Consider the following 22,609-nt stretch of genomic DNA (forward strand, 5'->3'; position numbering starts at 1 on the left):
ACAGGTGTTTCTTAGTTAGCCTGCATAGGGAAAGAACTTTCACAGGATGCTGCAGCAGCCAAAAGGTTTCTCCACAATTCCCCCTTTTTGTTTTAAGATTAGTTTAAATCAAGCAGGGAGATTTTTCAGCAATACCATGGGAGATACATCTAGCAAACCAGTCATACATTTAGTTATTAATTCTAACATTCTGACTCCGACGGAGACTTGAAATTTAGTCTCTACTCGTGGAAGGAACAGGTTGATGGCCGATGTCATTATTTCCATTAGAAGGGTCATTTGATGGATGATCTCCGTTCTGGCCATCATTTGGATGTTGCCTGTTCTGTTTCTGATGTTGCAGGTCAGGGCGGACGCATCTTGCGGGTAGCCATCGTATCCCAGTATCTGTGGAAACGCAAGCATACCCACGACCCCAAGCAATAAGCTCATATGGGCCTTCCCACGTCTTAGTGAGTAGGTCCCGTATCCAGACTTTTGCTCGGGGCAGGTGCGTCTCACCTGAAGACTGCAACGAAAGAAAGTGATTCAAAATAATGGGATTATTTGAATTTGATGGCACCGTAAGATGGTTAATTGCGTATAACGCTTTTTCTAGGCGACTCTGTGGGGTTTCTCCATGCATTCCCCCTTTTTGTTTTTCTAAAACACGCTTCAAGGTGCCATGAGCGCGTTCAACAATGGCTTGGCCAGTAGGAGAATGCGGAATACCCAAGGTATGATTTACACCCCATAGTTGTAAAAACTGCCGCGTCTTCTGTGAGACGTAGGCCAGGCCATTATCGGTTTTTATAGAAAAAGGCACGCCCAAGACCGCAAAAGCGAGTCTCCAATGGGCAATGGCATCGCGACTTTTCTCCCCAGTATGAGCAGTTGCCCACATAGCTGAGGAGAAAGTGTCAATAGACATGTGCACATACTTAAACCTGCCAAATTCAGGAACATGCGTTACATCCGTCTGCCAAAGCTGCAGGGCCTTTAGGCCTCTGGGGTTTACCCCCGATGGCAGAGGTGCCGCAAGTCCGTGGCAGTCAGCGCAAGCGCTGACAATGTCCCGAGCCTCAGTGGGCGTTAAGTGGAACTGCTTCTGCAGGGTATGTGCACTTTGATGGAAGAAATTATGCGATGCCTTGGCTTGTGCGATCTTATCGGGCTGAGGTGCTACCCATGCGGGGTTAGCTAGCATGTCAGCCCTGGCGTTGCCTTCCGTTATAAAGCCTGGCAAATTAGTATGACTATGGATATGCAGGATGTAATATGGGTGAACTCGATCTTGAATTGCACACCATAAGGTTTTTAACAGAGAAAACAGAGCCGCATTATTCACTTCTTTCAGAAGTGAACAATCTAAGCGTTGCGTTATATCAGCCACATAAGCAGAATCGGTGACCAAATTCAAAGGTACCTGCGAGAACCGTTGAAAGGCCATGGCAACAGCCCTCAGTTCAACCAACTGGGCTGAGCCTGACTCATGGCCTTCCAGCACCTGCCACTCAGATTCCTCCTTCCAGGTAACAATAGCTTTCCCAGTTTTCCCAGACCCATCAGTGAAGACGGTGGGTCCTTGTACTGGCACTCGGCTATTTTTTGGCCGCAAGGTAAAGCTTGTCGATCTTGCCAATTGCAGCAATTTATGGCTAGGCAGATGGTATGCAATTTGTCCTGAGAAATTTTCCAGCGCACTTTGGAGAGGAGCACTGTTAGTAAGGCTCCACTCAAAGTATTCCTGCTGTACTGGCAGAACAATTATTGCAGGATCTGCTGCCATCAATTGTAGACAGCGCTGACAGCATTTGATTATCAGACAAGCAATTAATTCAAATAGCGTAGATGCTGTCTTTTTTGGTTGGTGCGGCAAAAAGACCCATTCCAGAATATGCAAGGGGTCAGACCACTGTTTGTTCCATTGGCCAATGATACCTGTTGGATGAGAATCTGGAGTGGTAATAAAAACAGTAATATCAATGGAGGGATCTATTCGGTAAACCTGACGAGCAGAAATGGCCTGTTGAACCTCCTCTAGTGCCCGTCGCGCTTCAGGAGTCAATTTTCGAGGTGAATTCAACTCAGGGTCCCCCTTTAAAATATTGAAGAGCGGCGCAAGTTGCGCCGTGGTTAGCCCTAGATAGGGACGTAACCAATTGATGACGCCCAACAGTTTCTGAGCGTCATTCAAGGTCTTAATAGAACTCGAGAATTGCACCTCTTGGTGTTGTATAGTTTGGTCCAAAATTTTGACTCCTAAATATCTCCAAGGAGGATGCTGTTGAACTTTCTCTGGAGCCACTTGCAATCCATAAGAATGCAGAGCAGTGAGTAGCCGAGGCTGTATCTTCAGCAGCTCGTCCTGGGTGGATGCTGCTACCAGGATATCATCCATGTAATGGTAGCAGTATGCTTCAGGGAACTGCTTACGGATTCCGGACAAAGCTTGAGCAACGTACCATTGACAGATAGTCGGGCTGTTCTTCATGCCCTGAGGTAGGACCTTCCATTGATATCTCTTTGCAGGTTCAGCGTTGTTAACCGCAGGTACAGTAAAGGCAAATTTTGGTTTGTCATTAGGATGTAAGGGGATCGTGAAAAAACAGTCCTTCAAGTCAATGATCAAGATTTCCCACCCTGCTGGAATCATGGTGGGTGAGGGCATACCAGGCTGCAATGCCCCCATGCTTTCCATTACTGCATTGATTTTTCGGAGATCTTGTAGCAATCTCCATTTTCCTGATTTCTTCTTAATTACAAAGACAGGCGTATTCCAGGGACTGGTAGAAGGTTCAAGGTGTCCCTGTTGTAATTGTTCCTTAACTAGTTGATGAAGGGCGACTAATTTTTCTTTTGGTAGGGGCCACTGGGGTTGCCAGATGGGTTTGTTTGCTAACCATCGCAAAGGCAACGTAGGATATTGTGCGCCCTTCAGTACAGTGGCCCCCATCAAAAATTTGTCCCGATACGTACTCCCCAGGCTGCCAAGACATCCCGCCCCCAGAGGTTGAGTGGAGCTGTAGTGACATAGGGCCGAATTGTAGCTGTTTGACCCTCTGCGTTCTTTACCACCACAGGTTGTTCGCTTCGATAACTCTGTGTGGTTCCTCCCAGTCCTGCAATGGCTGACCCTGCGGGGGCTAAAGGCCATGTAGGAGGCCATGCGGAGAAGGAGACGATTGTCACATCAGCCCCTGTGTCAATCAAACCTCGGAGCTGAATCCTGGACGGCTGGGCATCTGGCAATATTAAGGTGCAAGTCATCTGTGGCTTTTGGCTGGAGATATCCGCAGTCCAGTAAACTTGCGGAAGTCCTGTGGAACCAAAACCACCACCTTCACAACTCTGTCGTTTTGCCTTAGGGACACTTGATTTGAAGGGTACAAGTTGAGCGATCCGAGTCTTTTCCGGTATTGTGACGGGGGGGTGGGCGTGGAAATCATCGCACAGATTTGTCCTGTGAAGTCAGCATCAATAACTCCTGGGTGAACAAAGATCCCTTGAATGGTGGTACTAGATCTTCCCACCAATAATGCACTTAGCCCATGTCCTAGAGGCCCAAATGCATCCAAGGGAACCTTATAGACCCGACAGGATTCTAAGACGACTGTTGTTGCGGTGCATACATCCACCCCGGCTGATCCCTGGGTGCTGGCTGAAAGCTGGCTGAGTAAGCCTGGGTTGGTATCATGCCCTGGGGAAACATTTCTGTCTGAGCGCACATCCCCATTGCGCTCCTGGGGAAGTTTCCCGAACGAGTCAGGGGTCGGCCATTAGCATGGTATAACGATTCACAATATCTTGCAGAATGGCCTGGCTTATCGCATCTTATGCAGCGAGCAGGTCTCCTGTTATCCTTGTTTCTTCTTTGTCTCGTCTGTCTTTGTCTATTGTCCCTCTTAGGTTGTCTTTTCGGTTCCGGGTCAGCATTTTTGGGTTGCATAGGCCGTAGAATTGTGGCCAGAGCAGACTTATAGCTTTCAGATTCTAGCTTAGAGCATGCTTCAATCATTTCTGTTAGTGTAGGCTCCCCTGGCATGGAATTTATGATTTTTCTACATTCTTCATTGGCATTGTCTTTTGCCAGCTGCTTACATAGTAGTTGTCTCAGGTTTTCATCTTCGACCTGTTTTTCAAGGGCTGCAGCAACTTTCTCTACAAAAGATAAAAAGTGTTCTTTCTGCCCCTGATAAATCTTCACGTACCGTGTTTTTGGGGCAGCCATATCTATGCCCTTTAATAGAGCTCCCACGCCGATCTTTTGGGCTTGCTCAAGAACTTGGGGGTGCCATGTAGCTTGAAAATCAGGGTCAGCGAAAGCATTGGCTCCCAGTAGAGCATCTGCTGGAGCTCCGTATCTGGGGTCAGTTGGGGGTAATTGCATGTTTCCGGCTGCAGCTCTCTCAGCCATTCTTCTCCAATTGGCCTCGAAGACCGTATATTGTACTGGTTGAAATAATACCTGACCTAGATGTTTAATGTCGAATGGGGAGAGTAGGTCAGTATTTAATATCCTGATGATCTGCATGACCTGAGGAGAATCTAACCCGTATTGTGCTACCTTGGTTTGCAGGTCTTGGACTACCTTCCAGGCGATGGTTTCGTGTTTGTCAATTTGACCTGAGTTGGGAAGAGCCTTTTGTACTGGAAAGGCTTGGATCAGATCCTCTGTTCGTTCATTACTTCCCTGAACAATCTGCTCAGACCCCTTTTCAGGCAACCCAACTTTTTCTATTAGATCCCAGTCACCAGCTTCCAGAGCCCGCCTCTTGACTTCTTCCCAGAACCGTTTTGAATTTTTTGGACGCACAGTCACCTTGCATTCGGGAAGCGTCCAGGGACGGTTGTGGGCTGGCCATGTTTGTTGTTGTCTGACTGTCGCCACGGCTTCCTGCAGTGATGAAACATTATCAGGCAGGGGTGTGTCCATTGGCTTCTGACAGGATGCAGACGCTGGGCCAACAGGTCGTGTAAAGGCAGAGGCTGTGGCCGGTTGTGGAACAGTCCATGGAGATGCAGTCTGGGTTGCAGAAACTTGTGTCGGCACCACTGTCTGTGAAGGTGCCACTGCTGTTGTCAGTGGCATACTTGGCGCCACTTCCGGGGTCGTTGCTGGGCCGGTTGGCACGGCCAGCCCAGGTTGTCCCGGTACAGATTCGGCAGCAGTAACCTGCCGCAACATTTCCATCAATGCCGTTAGTTGTTGCGACATTCCTTGCAAGCCTGCCATAACCTGCTGTATTATGAAATGCGTTGTTCGGGGTTGCTCCATTTGTGCCCGTGGCAGATAGCCGGGCACTATGGGTGATGCTGCAGGACATGAAGTTGCGGTAAACCAGGGTGCCATGCCCGGGAACTGTCCTTGTGGTGCCTGGTCTGGTTGAGGGGCCAATGGCAGAGCAGTAGGAAGAACATGTTCTGCTGTAATGGCTGAAGTAGCCGGTTGAGATGCAGAAGAAGGGGAGGCTGTTGGGGCAAAGGGTGGGGGACGCTCCGATGCTTTGTCTTGTCCGGAGGAGTATTCCCACAAAAAATCACAAGGAGGACACTTGGGTTGGACATAATCTCGCAGGGAGGGGTAAAGCTTCTGTGCAGTCCCCACAACTTTCTCCATATCTGAGGACAGCGGGGGCACAACTGGTGCACTACCCGTGGTCAGTCCCCTTTCAGATAATTCATCGTCCCCTTCAGAAACTTCACTTGTGGATTCATCAGAATCTGGCAATACTTTTTCCTTCCTTTCTACCGTCCATGTCTGCATTACATCATATACAGTTCCCCAAATACGTAGCAGACCAGTCAGGTTCTTTCGTCCAAATACTGTTTCATAGATTAGCTTATCCCCTAGCTGCTTCCACGCTTCTGAGCTAAAGGGGGTGTTGAGGTCGGTCAGGCATTCATGCTCTGCCGCCCAATCTAACAGCTCACAGAGAGCTTCATCACTTATTTTGGCACCTGCGATTGTCATTGCAGGTTTGAGAATGGAGAACATCATGCTTTCTTTTGTGGAGCTTTGTCCCATCATTCTAATTTGCAGTTCATCCCTTGGAGCCCCGTGTACGGAAGCACGTACCTTCAGATCTTAGTTGTGGCTGGATCACGTCAGGGTCACCAGTTGTCACAGCTGGAAGGCTTCAGGTGGCTCCAAGTAGACCAATGCTCTAATGCAAAGGCTTCAGGCTTTACTCTAAGGAAGGCCCACACTCCTCCAAGACTCAGGAGGAAATGCCTCACCCTTAGGAGTAAACGCCCCGCCTTAAATAGTCAGGAGTCACATGGTTTGCTAGATGGGTCAAGGCTATTGGTCACTTGACCATCCATCTCCCAGAGTGATTGGCTGAATGCTACAGCACCTGTTTCAAGGTAACTTTCCCAGTGTAACGAGCTACAGGTGTTTCTTAGTTAGCCTGCATAGGGAAAGAACTTTCACAGGATGCTGCAGCAGCCAAAAGGTTTCTCCACAAGACTGGACCCAGAACAGACCCCTGAGGGACACCGCTTGACACTGGTCTCCATGTGGACATTGAGCCATCGACCACAACTCTTTGAGTGTGACCATCCAGCCAGTTCTTTATCCACCGGGTGGTCCATCAGTCAAATCCATGTCTCTCCATTTTAGAGACAAGGATGTCATGTGGGACAGTGTCAAACGCCTTGCACAATTCCAGGAAAATGACATCCGTTGCTTTACCCACGTCAAACAGTGCTGTAGCTTTGTCGTAGAAGGCCACTAAATTAGTCAGGCACGACTTGCCCCTAGTGAAGCCATGTTGGCTCTCACCAACCACTTGGTTATTTTTTATGTACCTTAGTACAGCTGCCAGGAGAATCTGTTCCATGATTTTACCTGGCACAGAGGTAAGGCTGACTGGTCTGTAGTTTCCCAGGTTGTCCTTGGTCCCTTTTTAAAAGATGGGGGTTATGTTTGCCCTTTTCCAATCTGTAGGAACCTCACCAGACTACCAGGACCTCTCAAATATGATGGCCTAGCAACTTCAGCCGCCAGTTCCTTCAGGATCCATGGATGTATCTAATCAGGTCCCATGGACTTGTGCACCTTCAGGTTCTCTAGGTGTTCCCGGACCTGATCTGCTCCTATCCTGGGTGGTTCTTCACTCTCACAGACCCAGCCAACATCCTCTGTGATTTGGGTGTTGTGCTTCGAGTGGTTGCCAGTGAAGATTGAGGCAAAAAAGTTGTTGAATATTTCAGCCTTCTCCACATCCTCAGTAACCAGGTCACCTGTATCCTTCTGGAGAGGCTAGCAGAGTATCTGTGTTTTTCTAAAATATCCTTTTTCAGTGCCCTAATATTTCCCATGTCACATTTTAAATTTCAAAGTAGAAAGAAGTAGACATATAGTCCTAGAATCAATGGTAAAAGATAGAAAATCCCTAAATATCTGCACAGCCATTATCTATTTTAGCTGTTGAGGCAGTCAGAGGCTATATTACCAACCTTGTACGATTCTTCTGACGGGAAAAGGGTCCAGGTCATGTGTGGGATAGACAGATCACATGTCTGAGTGGGAGTCTAGATAATTTACATGAGACAGAGTCTGCTGTGAGGGTTCCTTTGTAAATTGTGGGTGTGGAAAACAGTACATAAGAAGTCCCATGTGAGTTCTGATGTGTGGCTGGTGTGTGAGATGGAGACAGGAAGGTATTTCGGACTAAAGTTTTTCCCACAGTATAAATATTAGCTTTTTTTTTTGAGTGTGTGTTACCATGATTTTAGTTTTCCGACTTACATCTTCTGACTGTCAAGAACAAGGAGAACAGATATAACAGTCTTTGTTACATTTGTGAAAGGATTTATCGAACAAAAAGTTTGTAGTTCAGAAGGGATTTTAGTGTGAAGAGTGCTGAAATTCATTTCTGTGTAACCATGAATTGTTGTGAGAAAGGGACCTTTATTCTCCTGTAACTTAGAGTGAGCTACCACTGTGAGACACATGAAAAATGATTCAGACCTCATGTCTTATTAACTGAACTACTTTTGTTGCTCCTTGATTTTTAGAGCAGCTAATTCTGTAAAAGTTACAGGTAGTTATGTTCCCAGAATAATAAAAGTATTCAGAATGCACAGTCATAAAACATCATTGTCCTCTTGTCAGGGATAAAACAAGATAAGAGTCAGACAAAAGTCAAACCAAGTGTGTGGCATCCTGTTTGCTAGACTTGTGCTTCATCAGGCTGCAGGAAGACAGATCTCAAAGATGGGAAGGATTAGATGCAAGGGATGTTCCTGTCTTGTAAACAGACTCTAAGCCTGCAAATGACCATTTAAAAAGAAGTAGGGCCTGTTGCAACAGAACAATGGATAATTGTTTTAAATTAAAAGATGGTAGATTTGAACTAAATATAAGGAAGAAATTTTTTACCATGAGGATGGTGAAACACTGGAGCAGTTTGCTCAGAGAAGTGGTAGATGTCTCATCCCCGGAAACGTTCAAGGTCAGGTTAGATGGGTATTTGAGCAACTTGATCTAGTTGAAGATGTCCTTGCTCATTGCAGAGGAGGTTGAACTAGATGACCTTTAAAGGTCCGTTCCAATCCAAACTATTCTATGATTCTATGGTTCTAATAGGAAAAGGAATCAGACTCAGGCTGTCATTGACAACCAGTCTCCAGCTAAGTATGCAATTACAATAGTGTATGGAGTCAGACTGATGTACACACTGAACACAATGTGTACTTGTAAGTGTATGTTCAAAGCCTTCCTCTCAAGGTCTAGCAAGTTTCTTAAAGCCCTTTCTCATTAGCTTCATTAAAGAGTAAGTGGTAAGGATGATCCATGCAAAACAGGATCGCTGAGGCTGAGACTGTATTCACTGTTTGGAAACTGTTCTGTCAGAATATTCCCAACTCACTCTAGTTTTAATGTTAAAATAATTGTAGTGGCTGGTGCAAAAACACAGCAGTCATTAGAAATAAATCCTGCTGCATATGAACTGTAATCTGCAATGTGAAACTATCTGTGATTTGGATTTTTTTTTAAATAGACTGTTGTACTGGTAATTTCAATCAAATCAAATCAATCAAAAACCAGAAAATACCTTAGATGTAATGGTATAGCTCATGCAAAATACCTGCACTAAGTGCATTGAAATTTATGGGCTCTTATTATTTCAGTGAAAGCATGATCAGATTTAGAGACAATTCACTTATGAACTTACTTGAATGTAAACCTTCAGGCAGACGTAGTTTCTCTTTAATATTTGTAAGAGCTTGGCACTGTGAGACTTCTTACCACAAAAAAAAAGATCATTCAGATCTACCATAATGCATGTATTTGTTGCTAATATGACTAGTACTATTACTTGAATTTATGTATTTTATCCTATAACATCCAGAAGTTCTTTATCATTTTTTATCGACTCACTCTTATAATGAACCATGAGAGAAAGATGAGCCTTACAGCTTGGGTACTTGATAAGAACTTAAAAATATATATTTAAGTGCCAGGCATTGTTTCCGACTCAGCAGGTAAGGCTCAGCTAACCACTTAACTGTCATGAGCTGGATTTTAAAAAATTGTAAAGCTTCAAAAGAAATATATGCATCTTTAGGAACCAAAATACTTTTGCTTTTAGACACCACGTAATGCAATGCTTAACCCTAAAAGTCACTGCTGTACTAGTTTAATTGGAGATCAGCCAATTTGGTTCAGAGAGAAACGGATATGTCATTGGTGCTGTTTGCATATGAACATGCATCTGCCCAGAGATCCTTCCACAGAAGTCTGACAACAACTGCTTATTAGTGTAACCGTATGAGGTTTTCATTAGAAGTGTTCATGCAAAATGTAGGTTAAGCTCTGCTTTCAGGCACACCACTGTCATTTTGGAGACTGAAAGGAATGGAATTATTTCACTGGTGTGAGAAAAGACTGTATTGGGTATATTTCCTGACATATTGTCTTGATGTATTATTGAAACGAAGGAAGATGTTGCTCCTCCAACTTTCCTGAGCACAATAGGAAATTCTGATTGTCTTTTCAGTTTAGTGCTGACACTGAAAACAGGTTCAGCTTACAAATTTTGAAGCATTGTCAGTCTTTTCTTCAAGAGTAGATTGGACTATCCCTCATTTTATGGTAATATTTGGCAGGTTTTTTTTACAATTATGTGGATGCTTTGCAAGGTGGTTCAGAGCAAGATTCCACACTTCTAAAATGCATTTGTCACATTTCTCCATTGCTTTAAGTGAGAGCACAGTTTATTTGTGATCTCTAAGGAGAAAGTATCTAATGGAAAAACTTTGTAACCTGAAAGACATTATAAAATGCTCAACTATAATAGTGACAGCACACCAGTTTACTATACCTCTACTCTTCTGCCAAGGGCCAAGTTACCCAATGGCACTTAATAAAAACAGATGATCTGAAGCTGACATTGCAGACAGACTTACTACCTTATCTCCAGGTTAATGTGATAGTGTTGGCCAGTGCTTAAAATCATGCCTGACAACAATGTCAGTGAATCCTCTGCCAAGGCAATGAACAGGTTTTACTTCAGTATCTTTTTCAGTATAACAACATGATTACTGAGAGATTTCCTACTCAGTTTAGGAAACCATACAGAACTCTAAAGTAAAACTGTTGTCTCATAAAATGTTTAATAAAATATAATTTCCTAAGAAAAAAACAGTTGAGTAGAACTACAACTAGTTTTTCCAGTATCCTATCTGAATACTTCTCCAAATAGCAACTTCTCTCTTTTGTTCTTATGGAGTGATCATTGTCAATTTCTTGTATAGGACTATGGAAGACCAGAATTGCTTTATTTTTGTAGGTAATAATGAACAATTACTTACTCAGAAATGCCACATTTTTTCTTTGTATCTGTCTATCTATAGAGGACTTTCTGATTTCATGGTTCCCCAATTTTCTGATTTCTCAGTTAGGACTGTGACATATCAATATGTTTATTGTGTGCCAACAGAGTATTATGGCTAGAATTCAACAGTAAGGTGAAAATGTTAAAAACAAACAAGAAAATCCCCAACAAACCCAAGAATATTCAGGCTTCACTGTGGAGAACTAATATTTTTTTCCAAGCTTGAAACTCAAAGAGAAAATCAAAGATTTCATTAGATTCTGATTTACGCCGGCTACTGGTTGAACCATGCTGCACTCACTACTGAATCATCATGTGTACTATTGTTGTAGAGGCTTCTGTGTACTAAAGTAGATGATACAAGGCTATTCCTATTGTCACTCCTCTTTTCCTGTACACATATATTTGTTTATTTTCTGAAAATGTGGTTGCTACAGCATCTTGATTACTTTTATGAGAATGAAGTTCAATAAATATTAGGCTGTTTCTACCATCTACACTTAAGGTTAGAAAGAACAACATGAAACAGCCATACTTGACTATAATTCAAGGCAACCAAAGTCAAGAGTCCTTCTGATTATGTACAGAAAAGGAAATGTTATTGGTTCCCTTTCCACCTAGTATATTGAAGTTAATGACTATATTTTCTTTCTTATATTAAATCAATATAACAATGATTTTTATGCTGTTGTTTCTTTCCTTTCCCAGATGTACATCCAGACAACAACACTTACTGTCTCCATGAGTTTAAGTGCTTCTGTGTCTCTGGGCATGCTCTACATGCCCAAGGTTTATATTATCATTTTTCATCCAGAGCAGAATGTTCAAAAACGGAAACGGAGCTTCAAGGCGGTAGTGACAGCTGCCACAATGCAAAGCAAACTGACCCAAAAAGGAAATGACAGACCAAATGGCGAGGTCAAAACTGAACTGTGTGAAAGTCTTGAAACCAACAGTAAGTCATCTGTAGACTTTCCCATGGTCAAGAGTGGCAGCACTTCCTAATAGATGTACGTTCACAAGAATGCACTTTCTTTTAATAATAAACTTTATTCTTTTTGTTGTTTGTTCTGCATGAATCCAGAGATGTGTCAGAATTCGTGTACTGCTGAATGCAGGAATGCCTAGAGTTGTTTCAAAAAAATTGTTTTTTACAGGAGGCTAGTTAAAAAAAAAAAAAATAAAGCACAAGCAGATTTTGGAAAACCACATCTTTTTAAAATGATCTGGTTTAGTTAGTGCTAATTTGATGTGTTGTGCATTGCTGTGCCAGTTGTGGTATGTCCTGACAGTTCATGAGGTGTATTTATGGTCATCATTGTAAATTCAAAACTCAAAGGCTGTTGGAAAAAAAAATAATGAAAACAATTAACATTGATTTTATTTTGCAGTTAGATATGGAAGTGAAAAATAATGTTTTTTACCTTTCCACCTTGACTTAATATTTGTTGACTTGTTCATTTATCACAGCTCATGAGTACTAACACTTCCCAACACTTCCCATCAAGTTTTTCTTGTGGTCTTACTCATCTTGGTACAAAATTGTGGTAATTCATTTACAGCTTAATCATTACATGCTCTGATATGTAATGGGTTAGTGATGGGAAAAAGATATTTCCCATGTCAGAAAAGTTCTTGAATCTTGTCACATCTCTAAATTGCTCTGGTATAGAAGATAACAGAGGTTAGAGCTTCTATTTCACTACATGACATACAGTCTCATAAACTGGACTTAATAATAATAATAATAATAATCAAATATGAGTACAGCCAGTAACTTTATCCCCAGAGCTTAGTAGTAGAGGAGAATCAGTTTCTATCGAGGAGTTAGAGGTCACATGGGATGGAGAGCAGCTGTTATAGTTAAAGATGATTTTTTTCAGTCATTTCACTACAAATGAGGTGGGTTTTTTAAATTTTTATTACTTTTTGATGATGTTGACAGGAGATTGAACAGTATTATTTTGCTTGAACACATTCAGACAAATTACTACCAAGTTTAAAGAAAAATCTTCTACTTGTTTCAGAAAAATGCTACTCTTCACTCAATTCAATCAGAGTTTTCCAGATTAAAGACCATATAAAAATAGTCTGTAGGTTTACCAGACTATAATTGCTGATGCATGGAGAATACAGAGTGCAAACCAATTCACTTGAAAAACTCATGGCCCTTCAAAATGTGTAAATCTACTAGACTGAGCTATGGGTTTATACAACTTCAAATTATGACATATAACAAAGGACAAAAGGAGAAAGGCAATGAAATTCCTTGTAGATCAAATAATAGTATCAAAATATGAAGAAGTCAATAATTTCTGAAATCTTCAGAAGTCATCAACAGAAAATTCAGCAGGGAAAGAGAGGTGGATTTTGCTGAGTTTGCAAAATTATAAGCTTCTGAGGAAAGGTCAAAGGAGAGATTCTACGGTAGGGTGAGAAAGTGTGTTAATAAGAAAGTCTTGGATATCCGATGTTTATCTACCATACCTAATTAAGAAATGCTGTGTCTGGTATTTCTTAAACTATGATTATGCATAATTCATGGAAACAGCTGCTATTGGAAGCAAACTTCCTTCTCCAGTAGTGTGATGTATGCAGGGTAATGTTATTTACTGTGCTCTAAACATGATTTTAACAGTAGCACATCTATATAATTTGGAGCTCGCTAGGAGTATATCCTGGCTAGGCTTTGATCCAGGCATCATAATGCTTAAATTCAGAGTCAACTAATTTGTGTTCCAGAGAGCTGTTCCTGTATAACTGAGCTCTTGGCTGCAAGATGGGTTTCTCTCTTGCCCAAAATTGTTCTTTACCATTTGGATTTGATCAGCTTCCCTTTTTTCTGCCAAAATAGTTATTGTCAAAACTTTTGGAGGTTCCTGTAAATTATCAGTGCATAATGCCACATAAGTCCTTTGCACTAGGTTAATTATAACAACCTCTCAACATTGCAAAATTTCTTCTTGCACTGACTCCATCTGAGGTAGATCTTTCTTTTCAGTGATAGTATACAAAGCTGATTGCAAAAAATCAGACTATTCCTAGCATACCAGAAGTGGTTAGTAAGTGTTTCCCACCATTTCCCAAGCACAAATAGTGGTAGTGATAAAGCTCATAACTAGGTGAGAAATAAAAGGAGATGATCAGGTGATTCCTTTTGCTTCCTCTCCAGAGAGAAATCTACTCTGTCTGACTTGTCCTGTTCCATGCAACAGATTTTATTCCATGTTGTCCTCTGCATGAATATAATAATGTTTTTTTTGTGGAAATACATTCATATTCAGTAGAAAACAAATTGTATCTGGGAAATAGGATGAAAAAAAATATCCAGATGCAATTACAGAAGGCATAACAATGACAAGTACTTTAAATGCATATAGGTCAGATCACAGTAATCCTTCTAAATTGCTTTAGATCCTCTTTTATTTTATTCTTTTTCTTTTTGTCTCATTCCAACAACAATGTAGTAACTGGAGCTAGAAAAGAGTGTTCATTCCCATAAATATTTTGAGCCAAGTCTGTTACTTTTTCTGGCCATCTATTCTTGCCAAATGCGGTTCATGTTATTACTATGAAATGCTAACAGTCTTAAAGAGCAGGACACCAGCTGCTGAAGCTTTCTGATCTCCAAACAGGAACTGTAGGCTTATTACAGTGAACTATAAAGACACTTGCCGTATTTATCAAGTGAAAAAACATTGTTTGGAGATGTGATTAGATTTAATACATTTCAAACTACTATCTACACTAGCTTCCTGTGCTATCGTTTTTTTAAAGTAAGAACACTCAGAACTCAATAGGAAAATTTTTGTTTCTTGATCAATCCTAGATTAATTCTGTCAAAACTATTTAAGTCTCAGATATACAACAAAGTTACGGCAAATTAAGAAGTTGCTTCAAATCAGCTGAGTTGTAGTAACTACTTATTTTTGTATTTTGAGCTTCTTGCAAATGTCCTCACGTAATTCAGCTTACTGAGTTGCGATAAATCCGATTATGTTACATTGCTGTGGGCTAAAAACATACACATGAAAAGTTATCGTAGAACTCAGCTGATACATGGTAATGTGGTAAGCTAGCTTAACCTGATCACATATTTGAGCCTATTTTCAGGGTGAGGGGAAAAAAAAAAAAAGCTCTACTCCCTCCGTCCTTTTGTTCCCAAGAGTGCAGAGTTTGCAGATGTGCATTTATTTGTTATTTCTTAGCTGGGAACAAAATCCTTTTATGCTCTAAGGAACTTGGTGCCATTTCAGCAGTCCTGCATTATTTTCAGAAGGAACTTAACAGGCCAAAGGAAAAATAGAATCCTGCCAGAAATCCAGCTGTGGCAGCATGGGAGAGTTCAGATGGGAGCAGTACATCCCATCTGAAAGATCCGAAAGATGTAAATGAGGCTATATTTGCTTCAAGTGTCCCAATAGATGAAAATAAAGCTATTTCATGTTGGTGCTGGAATACTGTGATCGATTATGTGAAAGACTTGCTTAGTGTGCCAAAAGCAATACTTTCATGAATGAACTCTTTCAGATACAGGAGCTATCTGTACAAGTGGAAGAAAGAAATACTAGGTTTTGCAGTTTCCTTTTGATTATTCATTCTTATTTATACGTTCTTAGGGAACAAAAATTATAGTGATGTGAATTCTAATGGTCTGGTTCTGTTGTGTCTTACAAAATGACAAATGCAATAGAATCAAATTGCTCAGAAATGTGAAGAAAACACGAAGAAAAAGCAAGCAGTGAACTTAGTTATTTATACTACCTGGTATTATTTTGCAGCAATTTTAGTGATCTTTGATTTAGTCTGATCTTTGGTGCAAGAGAGAGAAGCTGTCATTTATTGGTTTCTGTAGTCTGTTCTTCTCAAATCATTGGATTGTCATGCTGGATTCAGGAGTTAGTACGAAGAATTCTTTTCCTGTCTACCAGATTCTATATAGAAAAAAAGAAATTGAAGGAAGGAATGAAGGTATGGGAATAGAATAAAGATCTTTGAATCTATAGACTAGAAAACTTTTGTGCCATCAAACTATTTTCATCCTGCCAGCTGCAGTCTTCACTATCATAAGTGGAAAATGTCTGTAGCAGATGGAATATAAAATACATTTGGGAAGCCAAATTCTTCGTTACGCAGTGTGACACAGACCTTATTATAGAGACAAAAAAGAGACTCAGTTCGCCAGCAGTCTGATTTGCCATGTACTCAATTGGTTTAAATTTATGGAGCTACCCGTGAGACCTGATGTCACCACTTCCCACTTCCCTCAACTACATTAACACAACAATGGAGACTTGGGACGTATTTTTTACAACAAATGGATAAGATATAAGGGCTAGAAGCTGATACAAACTTCCACATAAGATTCAGTTATTCACTTTTACAAGAGTAAAGGTGTTTAACTTTTTCAACATATTGCGTGATTCTGAACAAGGGATATTGGCTTTGCTCAAAGGAAGAAATGATCAGCTTACCATCAACATAAGGAGACCATAATATAGCATGGCAGCTCTAAAATACAGCCTAGGCTCTCATAAGTGTTTCTGCTAGCTCATTTATATGCAGATACTTCATGACTGAAGGCCCGCCAGAGAATATGTGTTATAGGCACTAGCTACTCAGTTTCACTAACTTGAAGAGATGCTTCCCATATTAGGCTTTGCTCCTTTCAAGGAGCATAAACTTCCTTCTAGATGGACAACCCACCACCAATTGCAAAGTTGTCTTCAATCAGTAGAAAAGAGAAAAATCCAAGCTCTAAATTAAAAAAATGTCCATACAGAAATCAACCAAAATAATACCAGACAAATAGTATGTTGAAATTCTGTTATGAGTATGTTAAAACCACTCATTGTTCCTCTCTCTTGACCTCTGCTTGACCCCATGTCATAAACTGAATATGTTATCCTCAAGAACACAGAGCTTGAGATCCAGCCTACTCAGTGCTTCTATACATGCTTAAACTTTCTTGCTTTATTCCATGAACATGGGCCATGTTATTTGGAAATATACTTGAACACTGTCCAAGTTCAAACGCTAAATATGTGGTGTTTTTTTCTCCTCTCTTGAATCTAAAAATCCTGAACTTTGTTTTTTTTTGTTGTTGTTTGTTTTTGATTTTTTGATTTACAGCCTCCTCTACCAAGACAACTTATGTCAGTTACAGCAATCAGGCAAACTGAGCAGGGATGAAATTCACTGGAAGACCTGCAGGATGGGATCTTGCAAACAAAGACTTTACCACCACCAGAACTCAATCTTGGAAATATCAGTAGACTACATTCAAATCACTAGTCAGTCTCCTAGAAAACAAGGATTAAACAAGAGGCAAAAGGCGAAAAGAGACAAGGGAAGGAAAAGTCCAGTTTCAAAACATAGAGACAGAGTGTCAAGCTTCTGAACTGTTCACTCACAAAAGGAAGTAAATCACAAAAGGAAAACAAATGTTAGCTTGTGAAAAAAAAATGCTGGTGAAAAATAAATCATGTCTGATGTTATATTTGTAAGTACTTTTTTGTGATTGTGACAATTTCCTTTCCTGTCCTACATTGTTCAACTTGTAAAAGAAGATGAATTTGTTTCTTGTGACGGCTGACTGAATTAAGTCCTGGGTTATGCTAAAATAAATGCAATGGTCAACGCATGCTAATTTTTATACAAAATAATTTATTTCTAATAATAAAGGAATGTTTTGCAAATGTTGAGACTTGTTTTGTTGCAGTTTTAAGGAAAAAAAATCCTTGCACTGTTGTCTATTGTTTGTTTAGAATGTGCAGTAAAGGCGGGTGTACAAATAAAATAATAATCATGGCATCAGAAGAAAGCAGTGTAAACTCTAAGCATGTGTGTGTGCGCGTGTGTGTATGTATGTGCATGCCTGCATGCATGTGTGTGTGTGTGTGTGTGTAGTCTGCACTGTGTGAATTTATTTGTTCAAAGCTTTGTGACTATATTTTCTAATGGAAGAATTTCTCCCCTCTTCTCACCCTCAAAGTAAGTGCATTTTATATGTTTGTAAAGTGAAGGAGTCCTGATGGTAAATATTTTGTATGATTGTATTATATTTTTGAACTTCCACTAATAATTTTGTTCCTTTTAATTTCTGGAACTTACAGTTTGTAAGACTTTATGACAGCTAGACTGGATTAAGCTGAAAGCCTATTCAGCCTAGTATCCTGTCTCTGACAGGGGAATGTAGCAGATGCTTATCTCAATAAAGGTGACTTTGAAATAACAGGAGAGAAATCAATGGAGAATTTGGAAAGCAGCAACCTAGTGGATATATGTACTATTGCCTTATTAACACTTAAAAATCAAAGAAACAGATGTCCATCTACAACTTTCATATCTTCTAACTTCCATGTCAAATGTTTGTTTGTGCATTAGAAATTATTATGCAAACAAAAAGAGAAACTCATATAGATATCTATCATGTTAATAAACCCATCCAAAGAAGGTTAAAAAGACAGCTAGGGACCTTTCTACTTTGTTACATTAAGACTTTTTCACTCCATACACTACTTGCCATTTGTCAAGTCAATGGGTCTTCACAATGAGTTGATTATTAAATGTTAGTTCTCCTGAATTAGCCTGGATGGCTCCTTGTGCTTTTTCCTCAAAGGAGCTCCATTTTTATGATGTGTCTTAAAGAAGCTGCGGTAGGTCCTAAATTACATGAATGAAAGTTGAATTATCTGAAACTAATCTCTTTCCGTTACAATGTCAACATTTAAACTCCAGCACAGTCAGCAAACTGCAGGACAGTGAATTTGTATTTTCAAAATATTTGACAAAACATAGCTTTTCCCAGCATTTAAATGCCTGAGTTATTAACTGATGATTGTTTTGGTATAGTATGATATTGTGTGCGATATATTATGTGAAAATTCCTTTTTTGACCACGCCACGAGCACATCAATCTCAAACCTATAAGCTAATATCTGCTTAATTTTAAGCATAAGTAATGCAGCTAATGCAATGAGAGCTGCAAAAATTTTCATAAAAACATTTCTAGTTCTTTTTTTTTTCGTTTTCTAGTAGCTCATCAAATTAAGGATTATTTGTCAAAATTTATAGATTAGGTCACTTTTTTAACAAGACAGGCTTCCACGTCTAGGACAGATTTCCTAAGAGAGAAAGAGAGACAATCTGTTTTATCTGAAAACCAATGTTTTTCTTTGAAAAGTTATATTTTTCAACCTACAACAAAAAAGTTTCAAATATTTTTTCTATAACATCTGAGGTGTTCAAGGCCAGGTTGGACGGAGCCCTCAGTAGCCTGATCTAGTTGAGAGGCGTCCCTGCTCATGACAGGGAGGTTGGATTAGATGATCTCTAAGGTCCCTTCCATCCTATGCCATTCTATGATTCTATACATAATAACATAACAATATGCATTTGAAAAAGCAGTACATAAGAATTGCCTTTAAAACACATTTCATAAACACATAAACCTATTTTATATGCACATAAAGATTAGTATATGATATATTAATATCTTCCAGTTTCACAGTAGTCCAAAGAAAATGGTATTCTGAACAGATTTACTGAGATCAATATACACATTTTTTGGTTGAGCAGTAGGGTAAAAATGGAATGCAAATTCTTCTGTGCATTTTCGATGTCATTCTGTCTGAAACATGAAGTATATCAAGCCTATGAATCTCACTGGTATTATTATAACTCATCAGATAAATGAGCAAACAGTATGAATTACAGAATGATCTGGGCATTTTCAAATGCAACAGAAGAGCACTGGTCTACAGGTCTGACTTCTATAGAGTAGCTATGTGCAGTTCATGCATTTTGCATAGAATGGTGCATATCCTGTAACTATGATCAAAAGCTCATTCTTCTTTTGTGTCCTTCTAGAGTTATGGAATAACAATGCATTTTATTTCTGAATGAAATGTCAACCTCTTTCTCTTCAGCTTAAGAAACTTTTTCATGTACAGACAGTAGCCGTTCCAAAGACATTTTTCCTAGCAACCTGATTTGTGAGTTCTGCTTCCAAGACTGTGTATTAAGGTGACTTTAAGTCCATTTGTGTAATAGATTATGCATCAGCTCTATAAGTCCTAACTTCTAGGTTATGTGACCTAAATTTTGTGACCCCACCTGAGCCCTACTTAGAGGATTATTGATTAAGAGACTGGAGTCTCCAGCATCTAACCAAGACTGATGTACCTTTTTCATCATCATCATTGAACACAAGCATTCAGATGAAGGAATTAAACATTTTTCTATGAGGGATTCTAATTAGGTTAAGAGTGAGTTTTTTTCAGCTTATTGGGGCTTTGTCTCCAGTTTAGCTATTAGAATAAAAAACAACCTCCTAAAAAAAAATACTATAAAGAAAGAACAGGTGAATTGTACAATATAGTTGAAGGAAAAACTGCTATAATTTTGCAACATGGGTGTAAAAAGGGATGAACTTTAGAAAAATTGCTTCCACTGTTCTTTATGTTTTATATTGCAAGGTCCATTTTTATGAGAAGATTGGGGGAATTCAGTCAGCAATAAGAAGAGAAATCCCCACAGTGTCTTTTGTTATTGTGCCTTTGAATACTCATACAGCTGCTGCATTTTTCTTCTCTCCCTATGAAATAGCCATAACTTAATCTTTCTATACAGAAAACTCACTGTTTGGGTATTTTTTTTAGTTGTTTTTTTTTTTAATAACCTCTGTTTCTACCTTATTCTGCTGTTTTCATATAACATATTGACATTCATGAAGATATAGTTAAACCATTATCAACATTCAAACACAAAAAGGAAGTCTACAGAGGATGGAAGCAAGGACAGGTAGCGTGGGAGGAATATAGAGAAATTGTCCGAGGAACCAGGGATCAGCTTAGGAAAGCTAAAGCCCTGATAGAATTCAATCTGGCCAGGGACATCAAGGGCAACAAGAAAAGCTTCTATAGATATGTTAGTGATAAAAGTAGGACTAGGGAAAATGTGGGCCCTCTCTGGAAGGAAATGGGAGACCTCTTTACTCAGGATATGGAGAAGGCTGAGGTACTCGATGACTTTTTTGCGTCAGTCTTCACTGGCAAGAGCTCCAGCCGCACAGCCCAAGCCACAGAAGGCAAAGGCAGGGACTGGGAGAATGAAAAACTGCCTGCTGTAGGAGAAGATCAGGTTCAAGACCATCTAAGGAACCCGAAGGTGGACAAGTCCATGTGTCCTGATGAAGTGCATCCGCAGGTCCTGAGGGCTTGATGAACTGTCAGATGAAGTTGTTAAGCCACTATCCATCTTATTTGAGAAGTCGTGGCAGTCTGGTGAAGTTCCCACTGATTGGAAAAGGGGAAACATAGCCCCCATTTTTGAAAAGGGGAAAAAGGAAGACCCAGGGAACTATGGGTCAGTCATTCTCACCTCTGTACCTGGCAAGATCATGGAGCAGATCCTCCTAAGGCACATAGAAAAAAGAATGTGATTGGTGACAGCCAACATGGCTTCACTAATGGCAAATCCTGCCTGACTAATTTGGTGGCCTTCTGTGACGGGTTTACAGTGTTGGTGGATAAGGAAAGAGCAACTGACATCATCTATCTGGGCTTGTGCAAAACATTTAACGCTGTCCCACACAACATCCTTGTCTCTAAATTAGAGAGACATGGATTTGATGTTCTAGTTATGTACAATGCAATTAGAAAAATTACAGGAAAAATTATAGGAAAGAACAATGCAAAAATACAAATGTTCAGTATCCATTTTCACGTACCTTTTCACTCTCTTCCCTTGGAGCTATATTTTGAGGGCCTATGACCCTAATGTAAAAACTATTCAAGTTAATGTAGTTCTTACCTTCAGTTTAGCAGATTTAAGACCAGACATCAGATGTTTTATCATTAAACTATAGGTATTTTAAAAAGCTGTCACTGTAAGCTATATTACTTATGTATCAATTTTTAACTATATTTTAATTGTTAACTATAACCTTTAAAATGCTCTATCCATACAAGTAACTGGTGTATAAATCACTCAGGTGTTTATAGAAAAATCTGTGCAAATTAGGTTTTACGAATTAAATCATGTTATGGGACTGCTAAGCTAGATCTTCTGTTGGCCTGACTTTGAGACACAAGGCACTCTTAAGTCACCTGGTCTTCACTAGTATCTGAAAATGTGCGGCAACTAGAGCTACATAGGATCATTTTAACCTCATCTAAACCAAGTGATTGTTGAGGGAAAAAGAATCAAATAGCGAAAACATTAGAGGAATATAGAGTATGATACATAACACTCTTTAAGACTGGTTGAAGTTAAGCACCTCAGCACCTGAAAGGATCTAGATCTCAGAGCTTTCCATTTATAAACAAGGAACGGGTGAAGGTCTTGAACTGACCTGCAATCTTATTTCTGCATACTTTCATTGCCTTACTTCACAAATGTGAGCAGTTCACTGTAGAAAAATTAAAATACATATAGATCAAAGCCTGAGTTGGTGCCTCTAGCTTGCAGACAGGTGACAGGGTGAGATCCCATTTCAATGACACCGTCATTCGATAGAGAAGCTGTCCCAATCTATAAATCTATTGCATACTAGTCATAGTATACTTTGGCAAGATTTACTCTCTCGTCAGCCATGCACTTCCACAGACCCCAAACATTTACTGTATTTTAAAGTTTTGATCCAAAGCCAAGTGAAGTTCACAGGAGTCTTTTAGTAGACTTACTTAGTCAGAACCACCCAGAGGGACAGGATGATTCTACGTATTTTTAGTCCAGATTGTAACCTGAAACCATCCAATGACTTGTAAATCAGATGGGCA

The 22,609-nt window shown here is 40.0% G+C and overlaps 1 protein-coding gene across 1 annotated transcript in view; it reads left to right on the forward strand.

The window, feature by feature from the left end:
• The window catches only part of GRM8 (glutamate metabotropic receptor 8), a 381,588-nt gene extending 364,580 nt beyond the window's left edge, over positions 1–17,008 (forward strand). The window contains exons 9-10 of the mRNA XM_086609724.1: positions 11,535–11,781; positions 16,959–17,008. Of these exons, the coding sequence (XP_086465850.1) occupies positions 11,535–11,781; positions 16,959–17,008 (297 nt within the window). The remainder of the gene's footprint in view (positions 1–11,534; positions 11,782–16,958) is intronic.
• Positions 17,009–22,609: the final 5,601 nt, after the last annotated feature.

This window comes from Tauraco erythrolophus, chromosome 4 (genome assembly GCF_009769465.1).
Source record: "Tauraco erythrolophus isolate bTauEry1 chromosome 4, bTauEry1.pri, whole genome shotgun sequence".
Classification (NCBI taxonomy): Eukaryota; Metazoa; Chordata; class Aves; order Musophagiformes; family Musophagidae; genus Tauraco; species Tauraco erythrolophus.